This window comes from Lycium barbarum, chromosome 6 (assembly GCF_019175385.1).
Source record: "Lycium barbarum isolate Lr01 chromosome 6, ASM1917538v2, whole genome shotgun sequence".
NCBI lineage: Eukaryota > Viridiplantae > Streptophyta > Magnoliopsida > Solanales > Solanaceae > Lycium > Lycium barbarum.
The window spans coordinates 6,427,573-6,450,614 of NC_083342.1; the positions used below are offsets into that span (position 1 = coordinate 6,427,573).

General features: G+C 33.3%; 2 protein-coding genes and 1 pseudogene across 4 annotated transcripts; all 3 read right to left on the minus strand.

Annotated features, from left to right (window-relative positions):
• Positions 1 to 983: 983 nt before the first annotated feature.
• Positions 984 to 5,027, minus strand: LOC132600632 (putative late blight resistance protein homolog R1B-16). 2 transcript variants are annotated; one of them, XM_060313932.1, is made up of 2 exons: positions 4,901 to 5,027; positions 984 to 3,723 (listed from the first exon to the last, which is right to left on the minus strand). In XM_060313932.1, exon 2 carries the CDS (start codon positions 3,679 to 3,681, stop codon positions 1,126 to 1,128), a length of 2,556 nt encoding a protein of 851 aa, XP_060169915.1. In that variant the 5' UTR covers positions 3,682 to 3,723; positions 4,901 to 5,027; the 3' UTR covers positions 984 to 1,125. The 2 variants fall into 2 exon arrangements, with proteins under 2 accessions (XP_060169915.1, XP_060169914.1); XM_060313931.1 differs by having other exon boundaries at positions 984 to 3,739.
• Positions 5,028 to 8,615: 3,588 nt separating this feature from the next.
• LOC132643733 (uncharacterized) lies at positions 8,616 to 12,647 on the minus strand (annotated as a pseudogene).
• A 306-nt stretch (positions 12,648 to 12,953) lies between these two features.
• On the minus strand, positions 12,954 to 21,269 carry LOC132600633 (putative late blight resistance protein homolog R1B-16). 2 transcript variants are annotated; one of them, XM_060313933.1, is made up of 3 exons: positions 21,128 to 21,269; positions 17,401 to 20,099; positions 12,954 to 13,175 (listed from the first exon to the last, which is right to left on the minus strand). In XM_060313933.1, exon 2 carries the CDS (start codon positions 20,039 to 20,041, stop codon positions 17,408 to 17,410), a length of 2,634 nt encoding a protein of 877 aa, XP_060169916.1. In that variant the 5' UTR covers positions 20,042 to 20,099; positions 21,128 to 21,269; the 3' UTR covers positions 12,954 to 13,175; positions 17,401 to 17,407. The 2 variants fall into 2 exon arrangements, with proteins under 2 accessions (XP_060169916.1, XP_060169917.1); XM_060313934.1 differs by having other exon boundaries at positions 17,401 to 20,083; positions 21,128 to 21,251.
• Between the last annotated feature and the right edge of the window lie 1,773 nt (positions 21,270 to 23,042).

Genomic DNA, 23,042 nt, shown 5'->3' on the forward strand with positions numbered 1-23,042 from the left:
AAAAACTTAAGAGGACTAAATAAAAGTTAGGATGTAAAAAGGTTGTATTCTAAGGCCTCATTTGTTTCTTAAGACGTCTGAATCTAAATACACATATGAATGATTAAAATGTGCATTAAGATCTAGATATCTGGATTTAAATGAACATCTGAATATTAAAATGTTGTCTCTAGATCTGAACAATGATGATTAACATTGTTTGCTTTCAATATCTGAATGTTCATGTTAAATTACATAATATCAATAAAATATTATAAAAATCTCATTTCAACAAAGTAAAAGTAGTTTTTTGATAGAAAATAATATTTTGAATATTTATCTTGTTTTATCTGATAAGCAACACAAAGGGAATTCTGATATGCCCCCCAAACTTTTGTAGTGTTGGAGTGTTATCATTAGTCTCAAGTGAAAAAGGGAAAAAGAAAATATGCACAGATATTAGCCTATATTAATTACTGGCAGATGATGAACCATTCATTCACCAATTCTCCGGTTCAATGCATTTGATTTTCTTTCATTTACTATTATTAAAAGTCTTTTTTTTTTCTTAAGGTTGTGGGGAAAAAAGTTAATGTGGGGAAGATGAATGATAGAAATAATTAATACTAATAATAGCTAAGATAATTAATTTGCTATAATTAAAGAGTGTAAAAGGTTGTGAAAAGTAACGTTGAAGATGAAGCAAACAAAAAGGAATGAATGAAAAATCCGAGAACATAATGAGTGAGTGCATAACGCTTGTAGGGAATTAAGTGTAAGTGTGGGGAGTTAAAGTGCAACCTCTGATTCCACCTTTATGTAATTAAAGTATTACTATTTAGTTATACAGTTAATTAGATTTTAATTTAGTGTAGGGGAAAAATAATATTACTATTTAATTAGATATTTAATTATTTAATTTAATTTAATGTAGGGGCAAAATAGTAATCCAACTTTGAAGATATGAGCTTTCCACTATATATATATATATATATATATATATATATATATATATATATATATGTTCTCTATAACAACATCTTCCTATAGCAGTAAAAAAATATCCGAACAAATAGCGTCCTTATAGAGAGATTGACCGTACTCAAAGATGGAATTTTAACGTAACTAATTACCTAATTTTCAAGACTAGTCAATTCGAACTTGAAGCTCATTATTTCCCCAGCTTTCTTGCTCTTCTTGAATCTTCTTTGCACTAGCCTCGACTACAGGGCCACAATTTACTATATGAATTAATTTTAGTGTCGGTATTTCTCCAATACTCAGCGGGATCTCCTCCAAGACATCGGACTGCATGAGGACTAGTTGCTCAAGCATCGGAAAATTATCGTTAGATGCTTCCCATCTTTCTAGATCTTCGTCATCGAATCGTAGATATTTTAATTTTCGAAACACAACTTCTGCATTTAGTCTCCAATCTGTTCCCGAAAATCCACATTCTGCTTTGAGCACCTCAAGATTGGGTAAATTAGCCAGCACAACCATAGCTTCCCATGGAAAAAAAGTATATATCAAGGTCAATCGTTTGAGATTAGGCAGAGAAATATGCCTAGAGAGAATGATTGGATCATGATCTACTGTTGACACTATACGTAGTGTCTCCAGCCCCTGTAGAAGATCAACAAAAGCAGACCACTCAGTATTGGATGCGCCTCTAATCTTTAGCTTATTCAGATTGGGAGTTCTTTGTAGGATTTCTGCAAGAAAAGGAGAGGAACCTAGAGCAAGTTTTTGCAAGTTATTGAGAAGCAAAGGTTGTTCACCAATACCATAATTTTCTGCCTCAAGTGGATTAGCCATTTGAATTGACCATCCTATATCAAGATGTCTTAGCTCTGACATTTTCCATATCTCTAGAGGTAGCGGCATCTCTGTTTCTCTCAATATTATGGTCTGTAGATTCCACAATTTGGCTAGTGAAGAAGCTTCATCAATTCTTGCAGCAACATATCTCAAATGTACAAGCTGAGCTATTACACTAGACAAATCATCAATGATCGAAGATGCATCCAACACCTTAAGCAGCTTGGAATGTGAAATAACGGAACGAGGAGCTTTTGCAAATAAAAAAGTGCGGGTCGTACTTGTAATACCACTCCCATCCTCTGTAAAATAATCATAGGGCGAATCGATATTATCTGGAAGAATCACTCGTCGTTGATCATTTAAGCCTTCCGAGACAATGGCAATCTTATCCCTGAAATGCACGACATTTTCAATTTGAGCTTGTCTTATACATAGTTGTCGAATGACATCATGAATTTTGCAAGTTCTAATCCTTCCATTAGCCCTTCTTCTACCAACCAAAATTAGACTCCTATCAATTAACTCCTCTAGATAATCCTCTGCCACCACTTCTATCATTTCATCGCTTCTTGCCTTTATGAATTGCTCAGCAATCCATAAGTGAGTCAACTTTGAAACACCAATCTCCATATCTTCAGGAAAACATCCAACATAGAGAAAACACGCCTTCAAATATTGGGGCAAGAAACTGTAGCTCAACGAAAGAATTGCTTCACACTGTTCAGAAACCGTACCAAAGAATGAGTTCAAATTTCCCTGAACTTCCTTCCAATTATCATGTGTGGGATCCACCTTGGCAAGAAATCCAGCAACGACAACAATCGAGAGAGGTAAACCTTGACATTGTCGTACAATATGCATCCCTATTTCCTCTAGTTGTGGAGGATAGGGTTCTTTTCTGAATACTCTTTCGGTAAAGAGATTCCAACTATCTTCTAAACTTAGAAAAGACATATTATAAGGAGGAAAATCAGAGCAGCTTACATAATCAGCAACATATTTGAGTCGCGTAGTTAATAGAATCCGACTCTTCTTGTTATCATTTGGAAATGATCTTTGTATCTCGTCCCAAGCCTCAGTAGTCCAGAGATCATCTATGACAATTAGAAACCTCCTACCCTTCAGACTTTTATACACAATCTCCGCTAGTTGATCATTGCTCAATTGTTGACTGCTTTCGTCAGTCTTATTCCGACTAACTGAAGAGACGACATCAAGTAGCACTTGTCTCTCATTGTAGTTTCCAGAGACAGTGACCCATGCATGTGTATCAAATCGATGTCGAATTAACGGATCATCATAAACTTTTCTAGCAAGAGTTGACTTACCTATACCGCCCATACCAACAATCGATATGAAAGTTAGCTCATCTGTTTGGGCAATGAGGCGATCTATTATGTAGTTAAAGTCATCCTCCATTCCAACAACAGTATTGTGTTCAGTTGCATACCTTCTCGATGAGGAACAAGCTTTTGCTTCGGCATATTTGCTTCCGTGCTTGTTAAACTCGATCTGCATAAGATCAACTTCTTTTTCTACTTGTTGCAATTCTTCATTGAAGGATTTACAAGCCTCTTCTTGATCGTCTCTGGTATCTGCTAGAATGATGATTCTTAGGCTCGAATCGACTCTATCTTCTACTTTGTAAATTACATCTCTGATCCTCTTTTCTATAACCTTCAAAGTTTCAGTATCTTTAATTTCCTTCGTAGTATTCTCAAGAAAAACTTGCAGTGCAGATAGACTTTGATAAGCAGATTCGACATGTTGTTGTTGTTGTTGTTGTATAAATCTTAGGCTTTCACAAACCAAACATGTGTTAGGTTGTAAGAGCCGCTGCAGTGTGTACATAAGTGAAGATAGAGCAGCATAAGCCATTCCTCTGAGTGTAATGGTTATTGCAGTTTTGCTTTGAATTGCCTAAAAACACAGAGCCCTGCGTCAGTAGCTCAATTATTAGGCTAGAGGTTTAACACAAGCCAGTCCACTTTACATTAGGAAACAAGAAAATCAAATTGTTTCACTTAATATATAGTAATAAAGATATGTCATGCAAGCCCTAATAATGTCCAATTCAATGTAGTAGCTCTTTTCTACTCCCGTCCCAATTTATTTGACATGTTTCGTTTTTCGAAAGTCAAACTTTTTAATTTTGATCATGTGTTTGAACATAGAATCTTTTAATTTTTTGAAATAAAATTAACATATTTGAAAACTACGTAAAAAGTACTATAAGCCATCATAATTAATAATTTTAAATATTTGGAAGACATAGGAAAAAATTACGATCAGAGAATAAATCGTTTAAATCTAGTGAAAAGTATCAAACAAATTGGAGTAGTATTTTATAGCAGTTTAATTGCAAGACAAGGTGTAGTGGGCTCACGTTTTATCATTTTCCTTTAATAAAGTTGATGGATTGGCAATTTGTAAAGGAACAGCACAATCCAGTCCACTTTACATTATCAAATGAGCAAATGGCAAATCTAACTATTAATTAAGTAGGAAGAAAGCATAAAGAATGGGATATTAATCTCTCATTTAGTTCCAACACTGTAACAGCCAGCAAGCCCCTCATAGTTTGTTATGTCCAAGAACATTAGCTACATTTCAACTTAGGAAGGTAAAACCACAAGAGAAAATAGAAATCCACCAAAAAGATCAATTTTCAGCAGAAAAAACAGAATCACATCAACCAAAGTTTTATTCCAAATTTAAAGTTAAAATTAATTCTCAATTCAAAGCAATAAAACTTGTGACCAAGTATAAACAGAGATGAAGATGAAAAGGAAACAGATCTATGACAAGATAGCTTTTTTAGTCAATTATGCCTTTAGGAAGGAAGCTTTCCTTCTTTTAAGAAACTAAGAAACGAGAATGACATATGCAGATACATCGACCTTTACAGAAGATCATCTATACCAGAACGGAAGTTAAGTAATCAGTTCAAACTGAAGAAAAGGGATCTGAAAACCACATGCATTAGATCGAGGAAACCCTGAAATAGAAACAACTGAAACTAGAGGGAAGGAGCTTATGGTTTCATAGAGAATTCAATGTATACATGAAAATTAAAGCCAATCTAAATGAGACCCACCCAAAATCTTCACTCAATTTGAAGGAATTTTAAATCTTGAATTGCTGTGCAGTGAGCATTACTCAAGAAATGACTAAACAAGAAGAATTAACTTGCGGTGACTAATAAGTCTTGAAACTACTCACCTTGACTAATAAGTCTTTGAAATATTCTAGGTGATATGTGGGGACACTCTAATTCAAAACCTAATTAAATTTAATATTAAGAAAATTGGGATTCAAAATATTATATTCTGTAAAAAAAATTAATTTTTTATAAAATACAAAAAGACCTCAATTTAATTCAAAAAAAATCACCAACCCCCCTTCTACTCTTCCCACCCCTAACCCCTCCCAATTTTTTTTGATATTTTTTATTTATTTTTTCACCAGCCCCCTCTCCCTCCACACACCCTCCCCCCCCCCCCCCCCCCCCCACACACAATTTTTTTTTAAAGTTTTAATTTTTTTATAAAAAAGTTTTCACCCCATCCTCCTAACACCTCTCCCCCTCAGTCTTTCGGGTTTGCTAGGATCAACATATGGAGGGAGGTATCTCTCTCTCTAATTCAAAACTTCTTTTCAAGTTTTTTTTTTTTTGGGTGGATGGTGCAAAAAACAAAAACTTTTCAAAAAAAATTTTAAAAAAATATTTTTTTTGGGGGTGGGTGGGTGGAGTAAGAAACTAAAGAAAAAAAATCTTTTCAAGATTTTTTTTTGTGGGGCGCACAAAAAACAAAAACAAAAACTTTTCAAATTTTTTTTTTTTAAATAAAATTATTTTTTTTGGGAGGGTAGGGGTGGTTGGTACAAAAAAACAAAAAAAAAATTCAAAATCTTTTTAAAATAAAATTAATATCTTTTGGGAGAGTGGGGGGGTGGGTGGTACAAAAAAACAAACAAAAAAAAAACTTTGCAAAATCTTTTTTAAAAAAACATATTTTTTGTTGGGGGTGGAGGCAAGGGCAGGGGCGGGGTGGGTGACTAGGGATAGGGAGGGAGTGGGTTCTGGGGTGTGGGCGCGAGGTGTTTTATGGTTTATATTGGTTGGGTCAAAATGTTAAAATAAAACTTGAGGGCAAAGTGTTAAAAATAAAGTTTAGGGTCAAAGTGTTAAAAATAAAACTTTGGGGCAAGTCAAAAAATGCTTAATCCCTAATCAATAAAAAATAAAAACTTAAGTTACCTACACTTAAATTTGAGACTTTTTAGTCATCCTTAATTAATTGCCCAGCGAAACAACTCATTCTTGCAACTTTAAAGGCATATTTGGAAAGCCACCAGGTAATTGGAATTGGTGTAATTATTAGGGTAGTAATTACACAGGCTAGTAATTACACAATAGTGTAATTACAACGACCTGTTTGTTTGTCATAACGTAATTACAGTGTAATTATAAGCTTGTTCTTTAGTTGTGTAAGTGTAATTACACAGTAAGTTTAATTTAAAAATAAAATTTAATTATTAAAATTTAAAATTAATTTTTAAAAAATATTTTCCTTTAGAAATGATATTAAATTAGTTATTTAATAACTCATTGTTTCTTGAAAATATATTAATTAATAATCATATATTTGTAACTAATATTGTAAAAAATAATTGATATATATTTTTCAAATTAATAATATTTAGTTTTAATTAATTATAAAACTTAAAAGAAGATTTGTTTTGTGAGAACATCATGGATTGGATGTTTAACAAAAAAATATCATTTATAAATATAATGCCATAACATTATTCAAATATTTGACACAAAAAATCTATCAAATGTAAGTGAAAAATAAACAACATGCAATGTGAAGGAAAATAACTTAAAATTGAAAATATAACCTAAATTCAAAATCCAAAAGAAAAAGTTTAACGTAATACTCTTATGTTAAATTCTAACATTTATAAGTAAGTTCCAACATAACTTAAGTAAATAATTCAAAAGAAAGGAAAAATTATATCTATAACCTCATTCACAACGAAATACTACTTAAATAACGTCACTCGTTATATGTCAAGTTTGTTAATAACTCATTCTTTCCAATATTAAGAGGTATAGTTTCAAAAATTAGAATAATAACACGGTTATGCTAAATAAATTAAAAAAGAAATACAAGCAATTACATAGAACCACAAGAAGTAAAGGTTGGCAATGAGAAGAAAGGAAATGAAAAATAAATAATATAAAAAATACATTTTAAAAAATAAAATAATTAAAAAGTAAAAATAAAAAAGAAATTAAAATAATAGAAATAAAAAAATTAAAAATCAAAGAAATTAAAATAAACAAAAAAAGAAACAAACTAAAAAGTAATCCGGTAATCAGAAGGGTTACACCTAATTCACAACCCCCCCCCCCCCCCCCCCCCCCGGAGAATTGGAGAGTGTAATGATATCCTCTCAATTACACCTAATTCTCACCTAACTGTGTAATTACTTGGTCAAACAAACAGGCTAAACTGTATAACTGCATCCAATTCCAATTACCTGGGTGGCTTTCCAAACATGCCCTTAGCAAACTGTGAAGTACAGTACTGACCTGAACTAAAAAGGAAAAGTGACAATTTGAAGACAAGTATCTTAATTTCAGTTGCTACCTTTCGAGACAACACCATAACAGCTTGCATCATTAATAGAGCAATTTGGGAAGGCCATTGTTTTATATGTCAAAGTTCAAGAAATCATGAGGCCCTAATAGAATATAAGTTGAACAATACAGATGATAACAACAGCAATACAATGTAATACAGAATCAGTAGCTAAGAATTCGAAACATATGCAGGACACGCCTATTGTTGTTTGTCAGTTACCTAATCAGGGCCAAGAAGAAATAAAGGCCAGATGATACACAAAATATTATCCTAAATAATCAAAAGATTAACTTGAGGTGACTTGGTCGACTACGGTGGCTTGTTGTGGCACAAAATTGTTCTCTACAGAGTTGTTAAGACCTACTGCAGCCGCTTCTTTGCCATTGATCTCCTCAATTGGAATCTCCCTGTCGATCTGCTCGTTTTCGTCTACTTTAGCATCATTAGAATTCTGAACCAGTGCATCTGCAGCGGCCGAAGCTTCTTCTGCCGTTTCTGCTTGGCTAACTGAGGTTGCCTTGCTGAGTTCAGCAGAATGAGATGAGGCATCTGCCCCAGCTAGGGCTGTTCAAAACCGACCGCTACCGATAATCCAACCGCAAAATTGGCTTATTGGTATTGGGTTATCAGATTAGCGGGTGGGGAATGGATTTAAATTTTATAATTAACGGATTATCGGTGCGGGGGACAGATTACTCAATTTTCTTATTGGGTAAACCGTTAACCCGTTAAGAATTTATTATATTTTATTATATTTTTATCCCTAAACATATAAAATATGTATGGTAATTATAATTTGTAAATCTAAAGATAAGCCTCAGCAGGCCAAGCCCATTTAGTTAATAAGACAACCCATTTAGTAAATAAGACAGCAACTATAGATTAGAAATTAACCCTAATTTTACCTAAAGGGTAAACCATAAGTCCACAACAACTCAGCAACTGCTAGTCTGCTATTACACGCAAGGTAAATTTCGAGTTTTTTTTCCGCTTATGATCGTAATGGGTTTTAGATACCTTTTAAACCAACCTTGAAAACACAATAAAAAAAGGCATCATAAAATATAATTCCAATATGTGAGATTTGCATCAGTTGGTTTAACCCTGAACTACTCCACAAGCTTGACCACATGAAAAGACAGTGCCATTAATATCAATATACACAGAAATCCTCTTGAGGCTGATCTAATGAAAAAGGAAAACAAGGAGTATATGATTGATTTTTTTTTTAATTTTTTGAGAAGGAAGGAGTACATAATTGATGTGGACATATAAGTCTCACTGATCCAATATTTACATTGGCATATTCACTCCCTTAAGGACATTTTATTCAACCAGAAGAGTACTAGTCCTTAAAATCTTGGGATGTAAATAACCAAAATAAAGGATTGAATGTGGTAACCTATACTTAGCCGATACACCGCCCGATAACCGTCCGATAATTGCTAATATGATACCGAACCAACCGATATCTTATAGATTGGCTAGCGGATTAGTACTTTTAAAAGTCGATAACCGTTAAGCCGAACCGTTAAGCATAATAATCCGTCCGATCCGCCCAATAAGCAGCCCTAGCCCCCGCTGGAATAATCTTTATCTTATTTTCCTCGAGCACATTCAGTGAATCAGCAGCAGGAGCGGGAGCTTCTTCTGTACTTTCTTCTTGGCTAGCTGTGGTTGCCTTGTTGCGTTCAGCAGAATGAGATGAGGCTGAGGCGTCTGTCCCAGCTGGTTTACTCTCGTTCTTATTTTCCTAGACCACATCCAATAGTAGTTGTTTGTAGTCAGTTTTCAGGCTGTTATCCACTTCAGCTTCTTGATGTTCTGGTTTCTCTATGTTTCCCTCATCCAGTGTTTCTTCTTTTTCTTGCACAATTTCCATCTCATCTTCACTTGTTGGAGGCTCCTCGGGGACAATCTCGCCATCATTAGTCTTCTCCTCGTCATCCTTTATGTTTTCTCCATCTATGAGAACCTTCTTAGAGGCAATCTCTGCATCTTGGGCTTCTAGATCATCTGCATCCGGCAAAGCAGGTTCATCACTTCCCTCAACTTTTTGCTCACCAGCATCCTCCTTAGCTCCTTTTTTGGAACTTGATTTCCTTGGTCTCTTACTGGGAGTTTCACTCTGGTGACTCAGTTGCTTTAGACTATTCACCCAATCTAGATGATCGTCTAGGAGTGTCACCTGAATAATCAAAAAATGGAGGATTCGTCCAATTAAGAAGGAACTTAAACAACATATTAAACAAACAATGAATTTGCAGCATATCATCCCAAGATTTACTAGACAATTCACTAGGAGACAAGTATTCCAGATATGCACCAAAAAAAGGGGAGAATAGAGAATATATATATACATGTACCCCAATCAAATTCAGAAGCAGGAGGTCCTCCTGGATGAGATTTTAGATACTTGTCCAGTTGCCTCTTATTCTTAATTTCATCACCGTCTAGTGCAACAAATACAATATCATTCCTTCTAGGGGGGTACCGCTCTTTCTTGGATTGAACTGGATAGACAAGAAATATACTTACCACCAACAAAATACCAACAACTTTAAAATCAAAATACTTCCACAAATCGGCATTCTAAGTACAGACTCCACTTTTCTATTCAACCCTCTAGGCCACATATCCCTTTCATACTAGTAGTCACAGTGTTATTCTGATAGTTTCGTGTCGATTAATCTCTGCTCTTTGTTGTTTTGTATTTCGACTAACTGTTGTCTATTGTACTTCGTTTATTGTATTAGTTTCCAATTACTGTTATTTTTCTTCATAATGCTTAGCTATAGTATTTTGTCATTGCTTCTTTACTTTCGTCAATTCTTCTCTGACCCCTTTTTGTCATGCTTTTTCTTGAGCCGAGGGTCTTTTGGAAACAACCAAAGGTAGGGGTAAGTTCTGTGTACACTCTACCCTCCCCAGACCCCACTTGTGAATTTCACTAGGTATATTATTATTGTTGCTCTACAAGAAGACACAACTCCAAATAATAAAAATAGCTAATCGAAATTTTATCACCAAATCATAGCCTCCTCATGTGAAATTTAAAGCAAACAACTCAAATGAAAAGTTAATAATCACAACCACATCAACCAAAATTATGTCTCCACCTTCAACCACTAACACAGAGCTACTCTAAGATAATTTACATAACTACAAACTCAGATACGTGCCAGTAATGAAATCATAACAGAAATGAATTCTATTAAGTTCATAAGACAAATCTGCATACACATATACTAATAAATAGAAGTTAACTAAAGCTTAATGCACCTATGGCTACTTGTTTCAGAGTTATACGGCATGTCACTCATAATTAACACCTAGGTCACAACTAATACTTAACATATCACTAATTCAAAACAAAAAATATAATCCGAAAGAACAAAAAGCAGCTAATCGATATTAAATCACCAAGTCCTAGCCTCCTAATGTTAAATTTAACGCAAACATCTCAACTTTAAAGCTAATCAACTCAAGAAATCAGCCAAAAGTATCTCTCCACTCTCTACCACAAAAAACTCAACTAAGCAAACACAATTTCCATAACAATAGACTCAGATCGTGCACAAAAAATTTCTGAAATGGAAAGCAGAAAACACAGCTCATACATATACCTAAGAAGAAGTTAACTAAAGCATAATGCACCTGTTGTTTAAGAGTTACTCAACATGTCACACATATATATTAATACTCAGGTCATACACTTTCACATATCACTAATTCAAAACACAAAATATAATCTGAAATAACAAAAAACAGATAATCGAATTTAATCACCAAATCATAGCCTCCTAATGTTAAATTTAAAAGTAATCAACACAAGAAATCAGCCAAAAGTATCTCTCCACTTTCAACCACAAACACGCAACTAAAGCAAAGACAATTTCCATAACTATAAATCAGATCGTGCGCAAAAAATTTCAAAAATGGAAAATAGAAAATACAGCTTATACATTGATATACCTAATTAGGAAGTTAACTAAAGCATAATGCACCTACTTGTTTGAGAGTTACTCAACATGGCACGCATAATTAACACCTAGGTCACAATTAACACTTAACATATCACTAATGTACAAAAAAAACATAATTCCACATAACAAAAACAGCTAATCAAAATATAATCACCAAATCCTAGCCTCCTAATGTTAAATTTAATGCAAACAACTCAAATGAAAAGCTAATAATCACAACGATAGCACCTAAGTAACAATTAACTCTTAACATATATTACTAATTCAAAACAAAATATAATTCCAAATAACAAAAACAGCTAATCGAAATTTAATCACCAAATAATGTTAAATTTAACGCAAACAACTCAAAGAAGCAAATAATCACAAGAAATCGGCTAAAATTATCTCCTATCTCTACCACAAACACGTAACTAAAGCAAAGACAATTTCCATAACTATAAACTCAGTTTGTACCTAATTACGAAGTTAACTAAACCATAATGCACTTACTTATTTCAGAGTTACTTGACATGAATACTTAACATATCACTAAGCAAAACCAAAAATGTAATCCGAAATAACAAAAATGGCTCATCGAAATTTAATCACCAAATCCTAGTCTCCTAATATTAAATTTAGCGCAAACAACTAAAATTTAAAGCTAATCAACACAAGAAATCAGCCAAAAGTATCTCTCCACTTTCAACCACACACACAACTAAACCAAAGACAATTTCCATAACTATAACTCAGGAAAAAAAAATCAAAATTATATATACCTAATTAGGAAGTTAACTAATGCATAATGCACCTACTTGTTTAAGAGTTACGCGACATGTCACACATAATTAACACCTAGGTCTCAATTAACGCTTAACATATCACTAATGCACAACAAAAACATAATTCCAAATAATAAAAGCAGTTAATCGAAATTTAATCACCAAATTATAGCCTCCTACTGTTAAATTTACGCAAACATCTTAAATGAAAAGGTAATCAACACAAGAAATCAGCCAAAACTATGTCTCCACCTTCAACCACAAACACAACTACTTAGATTGTGCCAGTTATGATATCATAACAAAAATGAATCCTATTAAGTCCCACGAAAATCTGCATACATATACTGAATATAGCTAAATACCGTAAACTTTTGAGAGGATGTTAACTCAAGCATAATGCACCTGCTTGTTTCAGGGTTACATGACATCTCACACATAATTAACACCTAGGTCACAATTAACGCCTAACATATCACTAATTCAAAACAAGAAATATACTAATCGAAATTTAATCACTAAATCGTAGCCTCCTAATGTTAAATTTAAAGCAAACAACTCAAATAAAAAACTAATTAACACAAAAAAATCAGCCAAGTTGTGCAAGATCGTGAGCAAATTGTCAAGTGCCGCACGTGCGATTAGTTGAAAAGTAAGGACCTGACAAGAGACTTAAAATCATCAACACAGTCATACAAATATTTTTGCAAAGACTAACATTTTTGCACAACCTTCATAACCAACTACCATCATTGCTAACTTTTAGAGTGTTATCATCAAACAAATAATTTTTACAATAATGTGTAAATTAAGTACAATTGCATGAAGGAAAAAAGAATGCATGCATATGCTCTCCAAAACAGCTTTTGGGATCAAAGATTCAAAATATTAGCTGCTACATCTCATTTACTGAGTGTTAAGACTACCAACACCAGCAGCTTTTCCGACTTTCACCTAGCTATAAGCCCCTGCATTAAAAACATGTAAAAAATTGAGTGAGGCTGCCTAAAATGAAAATCATCTCAGTGATAATGAATTCAAACATGCTCAGCATCTATTTTGCAATTTGTTCATTTTTTAAGTAATAAGCAGGATCAAGCATCTTTTCCCATTAATTCAATCCAAGTTGAATTAGAGGAACAGAATTTATCACATACATAGCTTCATAAAAAAGTTGCAGGTGCTAAGGTTGGAAAACATGTAATTTAGGAATTATAATTTTCATTCTGTATTAAAATAAATTCAAACCAAATTAAAGATACAATAAACTCAAGAGGACAACTTGCAGTAGATTATATTCAAGGCTTACAAGCCTTTTTACAGGATAAACAGGTAAAAAGAGATTTTTTTATTTTTTTTAAAAAGAATGCAGAAAATCAGATGAACGTATTGATTGTGAATTGTCAAATATAGTCAGGTCTCTCTATAACAGTCATCCTCTATAACAATATTTCACTATGATGATCAAGTTTTCTATAGAACCGACGTTCATATTATGTTATACTAGTTTTTGGCAATTCAATCAGTATAGATTTTTTGGAATGGTATAGATAATATTATAACATGCGTGTAGTGAGTAATTAAAAATTTGAAGAGAGAGAGTACAAGCTGAAGCTATTTAAGTTTAAATGATCAATATAATAAAAAATTATCAATAAAAATAGCCGATTACAGATAGGACAAGCAAGGGAGGAGTATGGCATTTTCTGTGAAAAACAATTTCTTACAATCCTCTTCAACCAAAAATACATGTTGGGTCCTTTCTTTAGTTTGACCTTTTCTGGGTCCTTTCTTTAGTTTGATCTTTTCTGGAAAAATATTAGTTTTTCTTGAATAATCCTTTCTAGTTTCTACGAAAACTAAAAAGACAAAGATTATATGTTATTAAATTAAACCAGAAGGGAGTAATTAATAATATTTAAAATCAGGAAAGTAAGAGACATGCAAATACAACCATCCTTGCATCTGTTTTTTCCTACAAAATCATAATTCATTCTTTTGCTGTTTGTGATAGCAAAAATAGGAAAGATACAATTCAAATATGCCTAAAATCAATTCTGTGTGTTAGAGGCAATTGCATCATCCATTTTTCTGTGTGAGATGATATTATGTTCCATCAAAAGCTTATTTGAAAGGCTGAGCAGACGTGAATTGACAGTGATTTTTTATTTATTAAATTAACCGTGTTTTTAAAATTTTTATCTTGTTGATCTTGAAAGATGATAAATTTATTGTAAATTGCTTTATGCTTTTATGCTATTATTTTGTTTTTTTGTTTAAAAAATTATGCTTGAGCAGATATAATTGGGTGAAGACAATCCTGTAGCTGCAACATCATAGGCCAAAAATCTCAATCCGATTAATCTGCAAAGGGTTATTCCAACTGTAAAGTTCATTTTATCAAAACGTTATACGTTATAAAATAATACTATTCGCTCAGTTAATTGAACATTAGAGCAGAAAAACAAAGAAAATAGAAGTATTATTTATCATTCCAAAATGAACTTACAGAAATTTATTAACTCTATTTCCATAAAAAGAATGAAATACAAAGAAAAAGTTGAAAAGGAAACACAACAAATATTGTTTCTGACAAAAGGAAGGGAAAATGGGCAAAGTGGTTTAAGTGATTTGAAGCTTTGATGTCAACTTTTATAGAGTAGAAATAAGGGAGAATACATAAATACCCGTTAAGATGACACCTTTTTTCAATAAGACACCTAAATTTTGCGGAGGTACTAACACCTCCTTAATCTTATTTACAGTGGATTTATCACCCCTTATGAGCTCACGTGGCATATAGAGTGTATTCACTCTCCAATAGCGCGTGAGGTAAGGTTTTTTTTTTTTTTTAATTCATTTCAGCATTTGTTTCATTAAAAATACCTTTTCCTTTTACTTTATTTATTTTATTTAATAATTTCTTTTTCCTTATCTTCTTCACCAAGAAGACCCAATTGGTTACTTTTTTTTTTCTTTTTTTTTTCCTCTGTTTCTTCAAGATAGTCCTTCTATGGACTTTTCCGAATCATCCTTATTCTCTGTCTTTTTTTGCTTTTGATTTTTGTTATGGAGCTTGGGGTAAGTCATTGGAGATGGAATGGTGGTTTGAAGGTGATTTCTAATTTTCAAAGTTTGATTTGGTGATGGTTAATGCTATTTTGATTGGAGATAGAATGGTGGTTCTTCCAATTCTGGCTGGTTTGAAAAACAATACTTTTGTTTTCTATCTTATTCTTTTTTTTTTTTTTAGTTGGGTTCATTATTTTTTTTCCCTCCTAAAAATGAAGGTTGAAAGTGGTGAGGTTAAGGGATATTGATTTGGGGGTAAGAAGTTGGATAGATGTCGATTTAAATTTCAGATTTGATTTGGTGCTAATTTTAATTATTTGGTGGTGGTTTGGCAACTTTCGGTGGTGCTGTGGTGGAATTGGTGGTGCAGTGGCGGTGATGGGGTAGCTAAGGTGGGGGAACTTCTATAGAAGTTGAGGTGAAGAAAGGGGGAAAGAAAAATAAAAGAAAAGAAAGAAAAGGAATCAAATAGGAAAAATAAAAAATCAAAAAATTTAAAAATCAATTTGACACGTGGCAAGTGATAATTGGTGCGTGAGTTGCACAGATTTGCTTATACTTGGGGTTGATCGAAAAAGGGTGAATGTATACTATTTTAAAGTTGTTCAGGGGGGGTCATAGGACCCCCGCAAAGTTAAGGTGTCATCTCCAGGGGTATTTATGTATTCTCTCGTAGAAATAACCCCTAAAAACTTAGAGGACTAAAAAAAAGTTAGAGATGTGAAAAGGATGTATTCTAAGTTCTCATTTATTACTTAAGACGTCTTAATCTGAATACACATATGAATGATTAAGACGTGTATTAAGATCTAGATGTCTGGATCTAAATGAATATCTAACTATTAAGATGTTGTCTCTAGATCTGAACAATTATGATTAACACTGCTTGCTTTTAATATCTGAATGTCCATGTTAAATTACACAATATCAATAAAATATTATAAAAATTTCATTTCAGTAAAATAAAAGTAGTTTTTTGATAGAAAATAATATTTTGAATATTTATCTTGCTTTTTCTGATAAGCAACACAAAGGGAATTCTGATATGCAGTGCTGGGAGTGTTATCATTAGTCTCAAGTGAAAAATGAAAAAAGAAAATATGCACAGATATAGCCTATCTTAATTACTGGCAGATGAACCATTCATTCACCAATTCTCCGGTTCAATGCAATTGATTTTCTTTCATTTACTATTATTAAAAGTCTTTTTTTGTCTTTTTTTTTTCTTTTTTATCTTGAGGTTGTGGGGAAAAAGTTAATGTGGGGAAGATGAATGATAGAAACAATTAATACTAATAATAACTAAGGTAATTAATTTGCTATAATTAAAGAGTGTAAAAGGCTGTGAAAAGTAACATTGAAGATGAAGCAAACAAAAAGGATTGAATGAAAAATCCCAGAACATAATGAGTGAGTGCATAACGTTTTTGGGGAATTAAGTGTGGGAAGTTAAAGTGCAACTTCTAATTCCACCTTTATGTAATTAAAGCATTACTATTTAGTTATATAGTTAATTAGATTTTAATTTAGTGTAGGGGAAAATAATATTACTATTTAATTAGATATTTAGTGTAGGGGCAAAATAGTAATACAACTTTGAAGATAAGAGCTTTTCAATTTTAGTACACTACATATATATATATATATATATTTAACTCCGCCTGTGTGAGCTCGCTCACATTGCCGGTCCCAAGCCCGGATAAAGGAGGGTTGCCGAGGGTCAATCGGAAACAGCCTCTCTACCCTGGTAGAGGTAAGGCTGCGTACATCTTACCCTCCCCAGACCCCACTATTGTGGGATTACACTGGGTTTGTTGTACTTGTACTACTTGTACATATATATATATATATATATATATATATATATATATATATATATGTGTGTGTGTGTGTGTGTGTATAACAACATCTTGCTATAGCAGACAAAGAATATCTGGACAAACAATGTCTTTATAAAGATAAAGATATATATATATATATATATATATATATATATATAACAACATCTTGCTATAGCACACAAAAAATATCTGGACAAACAATGTCTTTATAAAGAGATTTGACCATACTTACGTCTTTATAAAGAGATTTGACCATACTCAAAGATGGAATTTAACGTACCTAATTTTCAAGACTGGCCAATTCGAACTTGAAGCTCATAATTTCCCCAGCTTTCTTGCTCTTCTTGAATCTTCTTTGCACTAGCCTCGACTAGAGGGCCGCAATTATCTATATGGATTAATTTTAGCGTCGGTATTTCTCCAATACTCTGCGGGATCTCCTCCAATTCATTGACCGATATGAGGACTAGTTGCTCAAGCAGCGGAAAATTATCGTCAGATGCTTCCCATCTTTCCAGATATCCGTGGTTCAATCGTAGATATTTTAATTTTTGAAACACAACATCTGCATTTAGTCTCCAATCTGTTCCCCTAAATCCACATTTTGCTTTGAGCACCTCAAGATTGGGTAAACTAGCCAGCACAACAGTATCTTCCCATGGAATAAAAGTACGAACTAAGGTCAATTGTTTGAGATTAGGCAGAAAAATATGCCTAGGGAGAGTGATTGCATCACGATATACTTTTGACACTATATGTAGTGTCTCAAGCCCCAGTAGAAGAAATGGGCAATCAACAATAGCAGACAACTCAGCATTGGATGCGCCTCTAATCTTTAGCTTATTCAGATTGGGAGTTCTTTGTAGGATTTCTGCAAGAAAAGGAGAGGAATCTAGAGCAAGTTTTTGCAAGTTATTGAGAAACAAAGGTCGTTCACCAATACCATAATTTTCAGCCTCAAGTGGATTAGCCATTTGAATTGACTCTCCGATATCGAGATGTCTTAGCTCTGACATTTTCCACATCTCTAGTGGTAGCTGCTGCACCTCTCTGCCTTCCAATATTAAGGTCTGTAGATTCCACAATTTGGCTAGTGAGGTAGCTTCATAAATTCTTGCAGCAACGTATCTCAAATGAACAAGCTGAAGTATTACACAAGAGAAATCATAAACGAATGAAGATTCATCCAAGTCCAACACCTTAAGCAGCTTGAAATGTGAAATAACCAGCTTGAAATGTGAAAAAAAGGAACCACGAACTTCTGCAAATAAAAAAAATCCTGGAAAGACCAAGCTGCGGGTCGTGCTTGTAATACCACTCCCATGCTCTAGAAAATAATCATAGATTGAAGAGATATTATGTGCAAGAATCACTCGTCGTTGATCATTTAAGCCTTCTGAAGCAATGGCAGCCTTGTCCATGAAATGCACGACATTTTCAATTTGAGCTTGTCTTATACATAGTTGTCGAATGACATCATGAATTTTACAAGTTTTAATCCTTCCGTTAGCCCTTCTTCTACCAACCAAAATTAAACTCCTATCAATTAACTCTTCTAGATACTCCTCTGCCACCACTTCTATCATTTTATCGCTTCTTGCCTTTATGAATTGCTCAGCAATCCATAAGCGAGTCAACTTTGAAACACCAATCTCCATATCTTCAGGAAAACATCCAACATAGAGAAAACACGCCTTCAAATATTGGGGCAAGAAACTGTAGCTCAACGAAAGAATTGCTTGACACTGTTCAGAAACCGTACCAAAGAATGAGTTCAAATTTCCCTGAACTTTCTTCCAATTATCATGTGTGGGATCCACCTTGGCAAGAAATCCAGCAACGACAACAATCGAGAGAGGTAAACCTTGACATTGTCGTGTAATATGCTTCCCTATTTCCTCTAGTTGTGGAGGACAGGGATCTTTTCTGAATACTCTTTCGGTAAACAGATTCCAACTATCTTCTAAACTTAGAAAAGACATATTATGAGGAGGAAAATCAGAGCAGCTTACATAATCAGCAACATATTTGAGTCGCGTGGTTAATAGAATCCGACTTTTCTTGTTATCATTGGGAAATGATCTTTGTATCTGGTCCCAAGCCTCAGTAGTCCAGAGATCATCTATGACAATTAGAAACCTCCAACCCTTCAGACTTTTATACACAATCTCCGCTAGTTGATCATTGCTCACTTGTTGACTGTTTTCGTCAGTCTTATTCCGATTAATTGAAGAGACAACATCAAGTAGCACTTGTCTCTCATTGTAGTTTTCAGAGACAGTGACCCATACATGTGTATCAAATCGATGTCGAATTAACGGATCATCATAAACTTTTCTAGCGAGAGTTGACTTACCTATACCGCCCATACCAACAATTGATATGACAGTTAGCTCATCTGTTTGGGCAATGAGGTGATCTATTATGTAATTAAAGTCATCCTCCATTCCAACAACAGTATTGTGTTCAGTTGCATACCTTCTCGATGAGGAACAAGCTTTTGCTTCGGCATATTTGCTTCCGTGCTTGTTAAACTCGATCTGCATCACCTCTTCCCTAAGAAGATCAACTTCTTTTTCTACTTGTTGCAATTCTTCATTGAAGGATTTACAAGCCTCTTCTTGATCGTCTCGGGTATCTGCTAGAAGGATGATTCTTAGGCTCGAATCGACTCTATCTTCTACTTTGTAAATTACATCTCTGATCCTCTTTTCTATAACCTTCAAAGTTTCAGTATCTTTAATTTCCTTCGTAGTATTCTCAAGAAAAACTTGCAGTGCAGATAGACTTTGATAAGCAGATTCGACATGTTGTTGTTGTTGTTGTTGTATAAATCTTAGGCTTTCACAAACCAAACATGTGTTAGGTTGTAAGAGCCGCTGCAGTGTGTACATAAGTGAAGATAGAGCAGCATAAGCCATTCCTCTGAGTGTAATGGTTATTGCAGTTTTGCTTTGAATTGCCTAAAAACACAGAGCCCTGCGTCAGTAGCTCAATTATTAGGCTAGAGGTTTAACACAAGCCAGTCCACTTTACATTAGGAAACAAGAAAATCAAATTGTTTCACTTAATATATAGTATTAAAGATATGTCATGCAAGCCTTAATAATGTCCAATTCAATGTAGTAGCTCTTTTCTACTCCCGTCGACATGATTCGTTTTTCGAAAGTCAAACTTTTTAATTTTGATCATGTGTTTGAACATAGAATCTTTTAATTTTTTGAAATAAAATTAACATATTTGAAAACTACGTAAAAAGTACTATAAGCCATCATAATTAATAATTTTAAATATTTGAAAGACATAGAAAAAAATTACGATCAGAGAACAAATCGTTTAAATCTAGTGAAAAGTATCAAACAAATTGGAGTAGTATTTTATAGCAGTTTAATTGCAAGACAAGGTGTAGTGGGCTCACTTTTTATCATTTTCCTTTCATAAAGTTGATGGATTGGCAATTTGTAAAGGAACAGCACAATCCAGTCCACTTTACATTATCAAATGAGCAAATGGCAAATCTAACTATTAATTAAGTAGGAAGAAAGCATAAAGAATGGGATATTAATCTCTCATTTAGTTCCAACACTGTAACAGCCAGCAAGCCCCTCATAGTTTATTATGTCCAAGAACATTAGCTACATTTCAACATAGGAAGGTAAAACCACAAGAGAAAATAGAAATCCACCAAAAAGATCAATTTTCAGCAGAAAAAACAGAATCACATCAACCAAAGTTTTATTCCAAATTTAAAGTTAAAATTAATTCTCAATTCAAAGCAATAAAACTTGTGACCATATTAAAACCTATTTCTTCAACAGACGATCATCTATACCAGAGCGAAAGTTAAGTAATCAGTTCAAACTGAAGAAAAGGGATCTGAAGACCACATGCATTAGATCGAGGAAACCCTGAAATAGAAACAACTGAAACTAGAGGGAAGGAGCTTATGGTTTCATAGAGAATTCAATGTATACATGAAAATTAAAGCCAATCTAAATGAGACCCACCCAAAATCTTCACTCAATTTGAAGGAATTTTAAATCTTGAATTGCTGTGCAGTGAGCATTACTCAAGAAATGACTAAACAAGAAGAACTAATTTGTGGTGACTAATAAGTCTTGAAACTACTCACCTTGACTAATAAGTCTTTGAAATATTCTAGGTGATATGTGGGGACACTCTAATTCAAAACCTAATTAAATTTAACATTAAGAAAATTGGGGTTCAAAATATTATATTTTGTAAAAAATTTTAATCTTTTACAAAATATAAAAAGACCTCAATTTAATTCAAAAAAATCACCAGCCCCCTTCTCCTCTTCCCACCCCTAACCCCTCCCAATTTTTTTCTAAAAATTTTTTGATATTTTTTATTTATTTTTTCACCAGCCCCCTCTCCCTCCACACACCCTCCCCCCTCCCCCCACCCCAATTTTTTTTAAAGTTTTAATTTTTTTATTTGCTTTTTCACCAATCATCCCCCTCCTCCTCCTCCCACCCCACGTCCCTCCCCCTCCCCCTCCCCCACAATTTTATTTTTTTAAAAAAAAAGTTTTCACCCCATCCTCCTAACACCCCCCCCCCCCTCCCTCGGTCTTTCGGGTTTGCTAAGATCAACATATGGAGGGAGGTATCTCTCTCTCTAATTCAAAACTTCTTTTCAAGATTTTTTTTTTTTTGGTGGATGGTGCAAAAAACAAAAACTTTTCAAAAACTTTTTTTAAAAATATTTTTTTTGGGGGTGGGTGGGTGGAGTAAGAAAATAAAGAAAAAAATTCTTTTCAAGATTTATTTTTGTGGGCCGCACATAAAACAAAAACAAAAACTTTTCAAATTTTTTTTTTAAAATAAAATTAATTTTTTTGGGAGGGTAGGGGGTGGTTGGTACAAAAAAACAAATTTTCAAAATCTTTTTAAAATAAAATTAATATCTTTTGGGAGAGTGGGGGGTGGGTGGTACAAAAAAACAAACAAAAAAAAAACTTTGCAAAATCTTTTTTAAAAAAACATATTTTTTGTTGGGGGTGGAGGCAAGGGCAGGGGCGGGGTGGGTGACTAGGGATAGGGAGGGAGTGGGTTCTGGGGGTGTGGGTGGCGCGAGGTGTTTTATGGTTTACATTGGTTGGGTCAAAATGTTAAAATAAAACTTGAGGGCAAAGTGTTAAAAATAAAGTTTAGGGTCAAAGTGTTAAAAATAAAACTTTGGGGCAAGTCAAAAACTGCTTAATCCCTAATCAATAAAAAATAAAAAATAAAAACTTAAGTTACCTACACTTAAGTTTGAGACTTTTTAGTCATCCTTAATTAATTGCCCAGCGAAACAACTCATTCTTGCAACTTTAAAGGCATATTTGGAAAGCCACCAGGTAATTGGAATTGGTGTAATTATTAGGGTAGTAATTACACAGGCTAGTAATTACACAATAGTGTAATTACAATGACCTGTTTGTTTGTCATAACGTAATTACAGTGTAATTATAAGCTTGCTGTTTAGTTGTGTAAGTGTAATTACACAGTAAGTTTAATTTAAAAATAACATTTAATTATTAAAATTTAAAATTAATTTTTAAAAAATATTTTCCTTTAGAAATGATATTAAATTAGTTATTTAATAACTCATTGTTTTATGAAAATATATTAATTAATAATCATATATTTGTAACTAATATTGTAAAAAATAATTGATATATATTTTTCAAATTAATAATATTTAGTTTTAATTAATTATAAAACTTAAAAGAAGATTTGTTTTGTGAGAACATCATGGATTGGATGTTTAACAAAAAAAATATCATTTATAAATATAATGCCATAACATTATTCAAATATTTGACACAAAAAATGTATCAAATGTAAGTGAAAAATAAATAACATGCAATGTGAAGGAAAATAACTTAAAATTGAAAATATAACCTAAATTCAA

Bases quoted from the DNA above. Each gene is read 5' to 3' on its own strand.
- LOC132600633 (XM_060313933.1), bottom strand. From the start codon at position 20,041: ATGGCTTATGCTGCTCTATCTTCACTTATGTACACACTGCAGCGGCTC.
- LOC132600632 (XM_060313932.1), bottom strand. From the start codon at position 3,681: ATGGCTTATGCTGCTCTATCTTCACTTATGTACACACTGCAGCGGCTC.